General features: G+C 37.3%; 1 protein-coding gene across 16 annotated transcripts in view; it reads right to left on the bottom strand.

The window, feature by feature from the left end:
• PAM (peptidylglycine alpha-amidating monooxygenase) overlaps positions 1 to 12,935 on the bottom strand; it is a 275,521-nt gene that overhangs the window by 142,718 nt on the left and 119,868 nt on the right. For all 16 annotated transcript variants that reach the window (XM_036307891.1, XM_036307902.1, XM_036307892.1 and 13 more), the window contains exons 3-4: positions 12,047 to 12,507; positions 10,938 to 11,058 (exon numbers count right to left, since the gene is read on the bottom strand). In XM_036307891.1, coding sequence (XP_036163784.1) covers positions 10,938 to 11,058; positions 12,047 to 12,135 — 210 coding nt within the window. In that variant the 5' untranslated portion in view covers positions 12,136 to 12,507. The remainder of the gene's footprint in view (positions 1 to 10,937; positions 11,059 to 12,046; positions 12,508 to 12,935) is intronic.

The following is a 12,935-nucleotide window of genomic DNA, read 5'->3' as shown; positions in this document are numbered from 1 at the left end:
AACCCCCCAATCGGCTCTACCCTGAGCATGACTGACGGTGGCATCACAACCTCCCGATCCGCCCTGCTCTGTGCATGACAGGGGGCGGCACTCCAACTCCCCAATCATCCCTTCTCTGAGCCCGACCAGGGGCTGCACCTAGGTATTGGGCCTGCCCTCTGCCACCCGGGAGCAGGCCTAAGCCAGCAGGTCGTTATCTCCTGAGGGGTCCCAGACTGCGAGAGGGCACAGGCCAGGCTACAGACCCCCCCTTCCCCCCGAGTGCACAAATTTTTGTGCACTGGGCCTCTAGTCCTATATAATAAAAGCCTAATATGCTAAGTGTCGGATTGACCAGCTGGCCATTCAACCAATCAAAGTGTAATATGCTAATGATATGCTAAGTCCGCTCAACCACTCGCTATGATGTACACTGACAACCAGGGGGCAGACAGTTGACTGGCTGACCAGTCGCTATGAGGTGCACTGACCACCAGGGGGCAGAGCTCTGACTGGTAGGTTAGCTTGCTGCTGGGATCTGCCGATACAGACTGAGCAAGATGGGCCAGACATGCCCTGGAGCCCTCCCACAGTCCCTCCCTGGCTGGCCAACCTCCCGCATCCCTCCCCACCCTGATTGTACACCGGTGGGGTCCCTCGGCCTGGCCTGCACCCTCTTGCAATCCAGGACCTCTCGGGGGCTATTGGAGAGCCGGTTTTGGCCTGATCCCATAGGCCAGGCCGAGGGACCCCACTGGTGCACAAATTAGTTATAAAATAATAGGTGATCTCTTTAATGATAAAACAACTTATATATATTGACCAAAATTGTCATCCTGCTCCATTGCTACCTCTCTAGAGGACCAATGTTTACAGCTTATATGCTTCCTTCCAAGTTCCTTTATGCCCAAACAAAAATATATAACCAAAGAGCCATACATGTATACAAATTTTGCTATTATTTATTTTTATTAAGATGGGATCACATTCTGGACATGACTCTGCAGTTTGCTGCTATCAATTAATACACAATGACAAAACTTCTAAGGCAAGACATGTAGACCTAGCTCAGTCTTTCACTTATTACATAATATTCTATAGAATAATTTCTCACAATTCTAAGGATATGAGTTTTACTTTAAAAGACAATTCCAGATAACTTAAGAGCTTGTGACAATGCATCCTCTCACTGATATATGAGACTATAGCTTTTTATCCTTAAAAGCTCTGTATTTTATAGATTTTTTTTAATTTTTTGCCAAGTTAATGGGTGAAAAAACATGGTATATATTTTTTTAATTTATGATTATTAACAAGGCTGAACTTTTTTATTGTTAATTTAACGTTAATATTCTTCATTTGCTCTTCTTTTGGGTTGCTTGTCTTCTCAGTCTGTGGGACCTCTTTATATACATTGTATATTAGCCCTTTTTCTGTCATGTGTTCGTGGCTAAATAATCTCATCTTTAAGAGTTTGTGTGTGTGTGTGTATGTGTGTATGTGTGTGCATACACATATAAAACCTTTTTACCTTTCCAGTCTCTTCTATAGTTAGTGGTCTGTTCAGTTCTTCAGTCAGTCTGGATGGCTAAGTATTTTCTAGAAAATTATCCATTTGCTTAGGATTATAAAATTTACTGACATAGAGTTGCATATAATAGTGTCTTAAATTTTGTCTTTACACTTTCTAATAATTAATAATATATGATTTTTGTACTTTCTTATCCATAGTTAGGTTTGTCATGAATTTATCCATTTTAATTGATGTTTCAAAGAAATGGTTTCTTATTTTGTTTATACTTCTTGTTTTTTATCCTATTAATTTCAGCTTTTATCTTTAGTCTTCCTTTTCATTGACTTAATTGCTCTTTTCCTCATTTACTAAGTTGAATGTTTATATAAATTTACTTTTATTATAGTTTTCATTAAAAAATAATTTTAGGCTATCAATTTTTCTCTGGGTACTGCATTTGCTGGGTCTCATGGGTTTTGTTTGGAAGTATTTTCCTTATCAGTACTCTCTAGATAATTTATAATTTCAATTTTTATTTTTTCCTTGTCTCAGAAGTTGTGCAGAAGAATTATCCTTAATTTCCATGACATCTCTTCATAGTCTATTTCTAGTTTTATTGGGTTGTTATCAGAGGACAAGATCTATAAAATTCTATTGTAGTAAAATGAAGTTCCTTAATGTCTAGTTTTGTGATTTTAACAAATGTTCTATATGCATTCAAAAAGAATATATGTTCTCTTCCTAAAATTTAAAATTTTATATCCACATAGCTATTAAGTTATATTTACTATACATTATTCTGTTGATTGATATAGTCACATGCTTTATATACTTCCCTTTTGGAGTTTATTTGATATACCAAATATCCATAATTATATTTTAACCAACTTCACTTTGAATTTTTGTTTTACATTTTGGGCAGATGAAGAAACTGAAGCTCACTAAGGTTTAAGTATCTTGCCTATGATTTTGTAGCCAACAAGTGGTAGAATTAGAGTTCTGAATTGCTTTGTAAATATAATGACAGATAAGAGAAATGAGGGGTGGGAGACACAAGAGTGAGAAAAGATTACAGGGGAAAAAAAGGGCTTTGGAAGTTGTAATAAAGTTTTTGGTTTTAAATGGGGTACAGAAAGCTCTTAAAGGGGTATTCACAGAAGGGTGATGTGCTCTGACTTCTGTATTTACCGGATCCCTGCAGCTGCTGCATAGAGCACAGACTCTAGGGATGTAAGGGTGTAAGGGAGACAGTTAGGAAAGCTACTGTAATAATCCAGGAAAGCGAGGACGGTGCTTGGGCGAGAGGGAAAGATGAGTATGCGGAGAAAAGACTGTATTATGAATATATTTGGAGAGTAGAAACAACAGGATTTACTGGCATATTGTTTATAGGGTGTAAGAAAGAAGAGCCAAGAATCCCTCCAGTATATTTGCCAAGAGGAACTATAACAGAGGAATTACCAATTACTGAGTTGGAGAAGTCTGAAATACAATATTCCAAAACAGAAAACTCTTGTTTATGACCATTTACTTATGAAAACCAAATAGGTAACAAGGAACAAAGTGCTGTTAACCTTTCATTGGTATTTTTATTCTCTATGCTTTATAAGTCAGAAGACACAGTCTGTGAGCGGCCAAAGGTTAGATCCATTTATTAGCGTAAATGGCATATGCAATGGTTTCGATCAAGGATCAGGGAACTGCAGCCTGTGGGTGGCTGCCTGTTTTAGTAAATGAAGTTTTTTACTGGAACACAGCCAACTCATTCATTTACATACCGTCCATGGCTGCTTTCTAACTGCAGCGGTTACAACTGGGACCTTATGGCTCTCAAGCCAAAAATATTTACTATCTGACATTTTAAGAAATAATTTGCTAATCTCTGGCTGGCTTAGATTTAGACAGGGACAATCAAAATTGTGTTGAACTAAATGAGGTTGATTGCAAGGTATCTTTTAACAGCCTGATGATCAGGAATATTGTACCAGAATTCATATTAGTGGCATTTCTTTCTGGACATGAAAAAAAATATAAGAAAAAAAGTTATTCAAGGATTTAGGATAGAGGCAATAATTTTTCAACAAAAGAAAGCTCTTATTTTACAACATATGTGTAATAAAAACATGTATGAATGTATCCATATCTTTTACATTTAAAGCCAAAAACATCATGCATATACATAAAAATGTATATACTAACATTCTCTGGGGGACATATAGGCCATTGACAGGTTGGTAGCACAGATTATAAAATGATCATGGGTTTCAGATTCAAATAAATCTGTATTTAAATCCCTGTTCCTTTATTTACTGGCTATTTGGCTACAGACAGATTATTTAATCTCCTTGAGTTTTAATTCTTTATAATAAATGGGAATAATAGTACCTTGAACAGTTTTTATGAAAATTAATGAGACAATGCTTATAAAGTGCCTCATACAGTAGTGGTACATAATGAGCACTCAGTAACATAATTTCTCCTTTACAAATTTACTAGAAAAAACAAACAAACAGAAAAGGACTCTAAATCTTATTGAGAAAAGAGGTGATCATAAGGTAGTCTCTTATAGTGTAGTTACTTTTTCTAATCTCTGAAGTTTCATATTATTAAAAAATATCAAAAATTAATTGAAAACAAAGTATTTTTATGTTTCAGATTTTAATAAACAAAGGTCAATCTATATTTGCAGCTTTGAACCCAGGTGACATGTTTAGATTATTCTCACAGAGGAAAACACTGTTAATAAGTTAAATCATATCCTCCCTAAGTGCACACTAAAAGGTTTTAGTAAAAATAGAGGAATTATGATAATTTAAACTTAAACAATAGGCAATGAGCTACATGCAACTTTAACTTGCTGTTTATAAGCTTCACTTAACATTTTTTGTTTTTTATTAAATTTGTAGCATTGAGTCTCACTGATGAAGCAAGGGGAGGATTAATACAAATAAATACAAGTTGAGAATTTGACTGATACTAATCCTGAGCTTTCAAATTAGAAAGTGGAAAAACCAATTTCATGTGAGACAGATAACTAAACAAAACAAGAGCCTGGCAACTGTCTTTTCTAATAATCAGCTTCTCCATTGGTGAACTAGATAAAGTTACTTCCTCTGTTTGTGGGAAGGCCAGGGTATACAGCATTTTAATCTCTTTTGCTGCTCTTCTTCCAAACTTTGGAATTTTAGAATATGCGGTGCCTAAGTCTTTCTAAATAAAAAGCAGATGCTGGTCCAGAACTAGGATAGTCCTCGATTTTCTTCCTTCAACAACAAGATCACCATGCTACTTTTCTTTTTTGGGGAAGGGAGACAAAACTGAGAAGGGAAGAAAAAGAAATACTAAAAGCCATGAGTCATGCCCATATTTAGACAATGACTTAATGCACCCACTCTTTACCAAGGGTCTATTTTTTTCTAAGCAACCAAAACGCACTGGTGCAGGACTGGCTACTGGAGCCACCGCTCTTTCACACTCACGGCCTCACAGTTTCCACATTTCCCAGCAGCTTCTCTCAACCAAATGGACGTGTGTCAGAAAGCAAAAGAAAGGGAGAGATGGAAACATCCTCCTGGGGATGGAGCCCACAGCCTGGGTATGTGCCCTGACCGGGAACTGAACCGTGACCTCCTGGTTCATAGGTCGACACTCAACCACTACGCCACACTGGCTGGGAAGCATTATTTTTTTAATGCAAAAATTATTATATACTAGTAACTAAAGAGAAGGAGACAAGAAAATCAGAACCTTCAAAGAACTAAAAATTATTCCAGTAAAGCATCATTTTTTCTGGAGTCCTAGGTAATGTTGTCCTGAATTTTAAGCACTGACTGGGGCTATTTTTTCCCCTCATAATGATAGGATTAAAATACATAGATTCAACATATTATAATTTCCACAAAATCAGCCAGAAGCCGAACTTCTGTTCAACTAAGTGACTGGACATGAAAAAGACTAATTTAATCAATATTCTGAACTTGAGAAAAATTAAGGCACCACAGCAATTATGCACTTAACTTGTATATTACCTCTTTGATAAACATATTCTGAGCAAATGCTGGTTTTAAGTGATGTTATGATTATGGCTTGACATTTTAAAATTTATTTCTTAAATGGCTGCTGTTAAAAAACCCTGTAAGTGCTAGGTTCTTATTACATGATGATATATTTATACACTATTGAGGCAAGGGGAATCTCTTCCCTCTTTTTAGAAAATGAAAAAGTTAAAATATATTAGTAAACACTTTCTAATGTTCATTTTTAAGAAAAATAAACAAAGATAAACACTGGGAAGCTTTTGAAAAAATTTTGTAGGAGTATTTTGTTCATTCTGGTTTTATTTCAGTGACTACGTTCTTTCATATTATCTTAAAATAAGTGGTAACTTAAGACTCTAATTTCAGGTTTTTCAACTTGCTGTTCTGGGTTATCTGATGTGATCTTTAAACTCAGAATTGTTCCATTTCCTGGGGTTCCTGGCAATAGATATTTGTGCTCATGAACACAGAGAAGGCTGCTTTCTGATTTCAAAGCGTGTTCTGTGACTCTTTAAAAAAACAAATAAGGAACAAACAAGAATTTGCAAAACGTTTAGAAAGGAAAAAGTATACTCCTCCACAGTTTTCACACTTTTCCCAAAATAAGAGAGGAAAACGACTACACTGATGACTACGCCAAAAATGGGAACAAAATCTCAATTACATGATTTCAAGTTATTACACTCAAAGAAAATATTTAATTTAATATTTAATTTGTAAAAGTATATCATTTACAAATTAGTTTGCATTTATAAATCCATTAGCCAAGAATACAGAGTATCTAAGTTGAACAAGTAACAGATAAATAAAATACTATATAAACCTAAGATATGAAGGGTCTTACATTAGAAAAGAGTAATTTTTTAAGAAGGTTAATGTACAAAGTTCTCAGCAACGTGAAGAAATCCAGGCTAATTTCAAACTGTTATAAAAAAAAAATTAAGGCTTCATACCGATGAAACTGCTTTTGATAAGTTCTTTTCTAAGGAGTATAAAAGACATATAAGAACTTGGAGAAAAACACCTCCATTCTCAGTGTTCTTTGATTCTCTGATCATAAGGGATATTTAATGGAAATAACTACCTAAAAATAAGCTCACTGGAAGATTTACTTCCTTGCTTACTTTCTCCAGGTTTCCCTTGTCCACGTTCGTATTTTCTATTTGGCTACCTTTCCTCTCCTTCAGAATTATTACAATGCCTTCCTTTCTCCATGAAGTCATTACTGAAAGCATAAGGGTTGGCAATTTCCTTCTCATCTTAAGGCTCAATCACATTTTCCTCAACACATATAATAAAAATAATGAGTTCACATTTTCTGAGAACTTACCACGTGAAGGGCAACTGGAACATGCACTGGTCTTACCTTGCTGAGTCCCCAGAACAATCCTGGATAGACACTACTATTACCCTCTCTATAGATAAAAGAGCAGGACTAGCAGGTTAAGAAACAAACCTGAGCCCTGGCCGGGTGGCTCAGTGGGTTGGAGCATCATCCCATACACTAAAATGTTGCAGCTTCAGTCCCTGGTCAGGGCACATACCTAGGTTGCAGGTTCCATCCCCAGTCTGGGTGCATATAAGGGGCAATTGATCAATGTTTTTCTCTCTCTCCCTTCCTCTCTCTTTCTCTAAAATCAATAAAAAACATATCCTCAGGTGAGGATTTTTTTTTTTTAAAAAAAGAAGGAAACATACCTGAGTTGACACATCAAGAGCAAGGACAAGAATGCTGTCGCCCAGCCCCAAAGCCTACATTCTAACCCACTAGATGTTGCTTAGATTTAGAAAATAAATCGTATGTAAAATCATGGTAATTATGCCATATTTATTTTATTTCAAAATCAACCCCTTATGGAATATTTAACACATCAAACTGATGATAACACCTTACTATGACCATGAACTGGCAGTTTATCAAATTGTTAGGTTTATTGATATGAGAGTTGGTGACAGCAAAAGCCCACTGGGTCCCCAATGAGAAAGGGAACCAAATGAGGAAGAAAAGTGCTATGAGTCTGAGATACCACCACTTCGAGACACTGCTGGATATGAAGCTAGTGCCATTAGACAACAGATTCTACCAGGGGCTACTTAAAAGCTGCTTACTCTTCTCCCTAATCTTCCCAAAGCCTGAAAAGAACACTGATCAATGAGAAATCTATGAAAAAAGACAAAAATTCTTTTTCTAAATTTCAAGTCAGAGAAGAAGAAGAGTAAGCTCACTTTGATTACAAAATTGGTATTACAACTGATAATAAACTACTTTCCGGGACGCCCTGGAGCTAGTTTAACGGGAGCCATTTTTAAAGCCTGAATGGATTGCAACTCAGAGAGGCCTGACATGACGGGATATTCTTTGGTAGAACATTAATCTAGGTATGTACTTCACCAGCAATATTAGTTAGCTGTGCTCGCTGTCTTATAGGTGAGGTTCTCTCTGCCTCTCTTCTACATCTGCTGTTTCTCTTTCCAAGGCTACCTAACAATCTCAAGTTTCCCAAGGAAAGGGCTTACACGTGATTCACTGATGTATCTTTCATTCTTGCCAAAACTTAAGGTGTGCTTTATTATAAAATCTATGGAATAAACACATCTCTTAATCAATCTGGTCTGCCTCAATTACCAACTCAAGTTCTGGTTCTCAGTCCTTCCTTTTTTTTTTAATTTGGTTGTTTTTCTTGATCTTCTGCCATTAAAAACAACAACATTTTAACTCCTCAATGCTTTCCTTGTTTTTATGATTTCCTTACTCCTCTCTTCCTGATATAATTTTTAACTGTTCTGTTCTTCATATTATAGTTATTCTTGATTTCTTTTTCCTTTTATTTTTGTTCTTGATCATTCTAGTCTCTTGTATTTCTTTCTCTCTTTTTTTGGCCTACTTTTCTTATTCCCTTCCATCTTTTATTTCTTTCGTCTAGTACTTCTTTTATTTTTCTTTCCTTGCCTTTTTAGCTCCTTTCCTCTTAAGGATCTGTGTTAAATTTAGTTTCACCTGCATTTTTAAGAAAATAATACTTTCTTCATCTAAAGTACTCTCACAATTAAAGCACGATGTCTTTGTTAACAAGAACACCAAGTTCAGGAGGAAAGGGATATGGGGTTTCTTTATCCACTTCTTTCTGAGTATCCTCAACAGGAAGTATAACTACCATTTCTCATGAAGGTATATAACCTGTATGTCAACCAAATCAAGTCAGTAAGTACTTGTGGCATACAGTCAGTAGAGAGTGACGGGGGAAGTGGCAGAAACTTTCAACAACCTGCTCTGAGCTGATCAGACAAAACAAATGAACCACTTATCCAGTGAGATAGTTTCAGTTACAAGTCAGAGAAAACCCAACTGGACCTGGTTGAAACAAGAAAGGCTAACACAGTTGCAAATTCCCTAAGTAGCATTGCCACCAAGAACCTATATTCTCTCAGTCTCTCTCCATCGCATTCTATGGTATTAGTTTTACTCTAGGCATGGCTCTGCTCATGAACTCAGCCGATCCTAGGCCTGGCTCACATGCAACAGAAAAATTGATTTTCAGCAAAAGTCCTAAGATTTCATTGGATTAGTCTTGGTCATACACCTTCTTCTGAACCAGTCACTGTGAAAGGGGAGGTGGGTTACAACAATCTGCTAATGCTAGTTCATGTGCTCCACTTCTGGGTCCTGGATAGACAACTCCTGGGAACCACATAGTCTCAAGAGAAGGAGCAACAAAGAATTTTATGTTGGGAAGGGAACTAGCATAATTCTACTGCATGAGGCAAAGCTGAATGCAGATAGCACAAAATAACAAGCCTGTAATTTACTAAATATATATTCTTTTTCCATGGAGTTATTTTGGTAATTAAAAGATTATAAAAATGAGTAAACACATTTTACTTTATGAAAATGGTGCTCCTCTACATTTTTTTTTTTTACAATGAATTCCTCTAGGAACTCTTTCTGAGAATATTGACCCCAACACAATTACTTATTATGATTGTTACGTAATTTAAATGTTCTTACTATCAAATAATGAGAAGAAAAAAAACCCCCAGAATAATGAACCAAATGACTACTTGAGAAAATAATGATATTCTTGGGAGGAAAAAAGGTGCAAAAGATCACAGTGGTTTCTAAAAAAAAGTAATATAAAGTCAGTTAAGCAAATATAGGAGGAAAATCATTTAAAAATGAGAAAAGACAATAAGAAGCACACTTCACAAGTGAGCAACTGTCAATCTCTCCTATTCCCAACCTCATGACAGCTCTTCTGACTACATATTAAATAAAGACCTTATGGAATTAAAGGCCAGAACATTAACAACTGAACATACAGAAAAGTCATCTGGCTGGTCACCTGAGTATGGGCAGGGGTTAGGGGAGTGAGAGTAATTTTCAGAGTAGTAAAAGAAGTCAATTATAGATCGTTAGATCATATACAGGTATCGCAATAAATGAATGTCAGTCCTTAGTCCCCCCACAGAGGACTATGTATATTTTCTCAAGCTTCTCAATGTCCGCTTCAAAGGAATTCTCCCCAGTAAGGAGAAGACTTTTATTTTCTCAGTACTTAAAGAGACAAGAAAAATCGAATTTTATCTGCAACTGTGAGTCATCAGCCACTGCAGTTCTGTAACACGCAGGTCCCTGTTGCTGCAGCCCTTAGAAAGGAGAGGACTATCTTTTAATGGCACAAATAAATCCCTGCACTGCCTGCTTGCAAAGCATAATTAATTCTGGCCTTTTCATGCTTAATGAAACACCTTAAACACATGAGAGAAGTGAGTTTGAGCTTCTTGTGTATACTTAAAACAGGGAAAGCCCTCGCCACAACCTAGTTCTACTCAAAATGCTATATGTGACGCTTGCATGAGTTCTCCAATCATTTCTTCACAATACATCTCTTAAAACGAGCAAATTGTGCTATGGAACACTTACAATCCACCACCTGTATGAACAATTCTCTTAACTTTTAAAGTGTGAAATAGTTTGTTTTTCAGATTTTTGGCAGTAAACACATACTTTGGCTCTTAACCTGTGGCTGCGATAGAAGGGTATTTAAACAAAGTAAACTCTTAGATGTAGCTGCTCAATATCATTTCCTTTCATTAGAATAAATTTTTCATATTTTAATACATACTACATGTTGCAGTACAGAGGCTATGATTCCACTGAGAATTTCAAAGCGTAAATTTACTCATATTAACAATGAGTAAAATTTTTGAAAAAAAATTTAACTGAAATACTGTATTTCCCTTGAAAGATGTATTCCTCTCTATAATAGTCAATTGTTCTAGCCCTAAGGAGTCTTGAAAGCAAATGCCTATTTTTAAAGAAGTTACTACTGCTATAAATGCAGGTTCTTTGCTTTAACAATAAATTGTACATAGAATAAGTGAATAATAAAATACAGAATTCCCCTCACCTGTTTAGGTGTGACCCCAGGCATTCGAATATCTAATGCAAAATCAGGTGAGTCGATTGGAGTTACTGGCCGGGTGGTACCAAGACATTCATTGGAAAATGATCTGGTAGTTTCTTTAAACCTTAAAAAAAATAAATAAATAAATAATAATAATTTCAGTATCTTTGAACATAATGGAATTTTAACTTGAAATGAGAAAGAAAAAAGAAAGGGATTCTATGACTGTAAAATTAAAGATTATTGATTTAGACCAGGTAAAAAGATGTGATAACTACGTAATATTCTAAAACATTCTCAGAATTGGACTTTATAGTCCATGAGCAATATATGTCTAACTTGTAAACAAAATGTAATCAAAGCAAACAAGCAGGTTACATTTAAAACTCAATTCAATAAAAACTTGTCAGATTACTTATTTGTTTCTAGTTAATGAAAATACAGGATTAATAAATTAGAAGTTATCACAGACCTGGCAATTTTCTAATGGAAGAAATATTAACTATAACCTAGTAACATTTTTGTGAGTATTTTATGAGTGCCTCATATTACTAGTCAGAAACAAAAACCAACAATAATAATGCTAGGAGGCAGAATAGAAGGTGGGGGGAGCTGTGATGTGAATTACAAATGTATAAGCGCATAAATATTTAATATGGTAATTATGAGGAGAGTGTCTACAGCCCAGTGCTCTCCCGTGAGCTCTTACAGCCCATGATCTGATTCTCCCCAACACTTACCTATATTGATATTTTATTCTTCCAGCTATTATAAAAGAAGGCATTCAAGTCTAAATGCCTAGATGTAGTTTCTGAAATATCTCCCCAAGAGGGAGCGATCTGTATTGGAAATCACAACTTCTAATTGAAGTTTTGAAAGCCAGTGCAGCTTGGCTGACACTACAGTGGGTTTGTGTTTGTTTTTTTTCCCTGTAAAGGGGACTTCACAAGAAGTTACTGTGCTAAAATCCCAAGTCAGCTCGGCAAAGTAGAGCAGCCTTGTCTATTCCTCCGACACGCAGGTCCCCAAAAGTGATCCCAGTTTTCAACAGCATGCAGACACCACCCAAACAACATTCCGCCCGTTTACACAGCAACGGCACACGCACCCACCTCTTAAAGACAGAAAGTGGGCTTCTGAACCCCAGGCAGCTGCTTTGAAACACGAGGAGGAGAAGCAGCAGGCTCCGAACGCCAGCCATGTCCACGCCGCTCCGGCCCCGCCGGGAGAGCCGGCAGCGCCGCGCTGGGGCCGCGTCGGCAGCGGCCGCTACTTCATGGCCGGGGCGCGGCGGGCGTCCTGCGGCGGCCACACACCATCTGCCGGGAGAGCGCCGGCGAGCAGGACCCGGCGAGTCTGGAGCCCTAGCCTCACCCAGAAACCCGTGGGAAGGCGGTACTTTTGTCCGGTCCGCACGCGGAAGCTTTCCTCCTTCTAGAGCTGCTTTTTCTTTCTTTTTTTTCTCTTCTTTTTACCCTGGTGCTGGGGCTAGACTTGCGCGTCCCTTATCACTGGGGAATGACAGGGACCGTGAGGGATATCACACCAACCCGCGTCAGTCATCATTCAGGACCTGCAAAAATAGAAGCAGATAATGGATGACTAACACATTACAGCATTTGTCCTCGGCAAATCCCAGTTGAGGTTCTTTAATACATTCGCAGTTTCACAAGCTTGAGCCCAAGCCTGGGGAAAATGCTGGTCAGTGGATCTCCCTCCCCCGCAACAGCCCCCAAGATTTCACAAAGCCCCAGTGGTCTCTGTTTTGCCCTTTCTTCCTACCTCACACCCACTCTCTCCCTTTTCCTCCCGACTTTGCCCCCCTTTTCCCTCTCCTCCATCCCACTCTCGGTATTTCTTCTGACTTACTATATCATTCCGTTCTATCATCAAAAATGCACTTAATTCTCTGCTGAATATAAACAAACTTATTTACGCAAATGACGGGCTAAGGGCAAAAGAAAGGGGGCGCTAAGAGAAGCAGAGACAAAGCACTTGGAT

Source organism: Myotis myotis, unplaced genomic scaffold (genome assembly GCF_014108235.1).
Source record: "Myotis myotis isolate mMyoMyo1 unplaced genomic scaffold, mMyoMyo1.p scaffold_m19_p_5, whole genome shotgun sequence".
NCBI classification, from domain to species: Eukaryota; Metazoa; Chordata; class Mammalia; order Chiroptera; family Vespertilionidae; genus Myotis; species Myotis myotis.
This window is presented reverse-complemented; position numbering and strand designations above follow the sequence as displayed.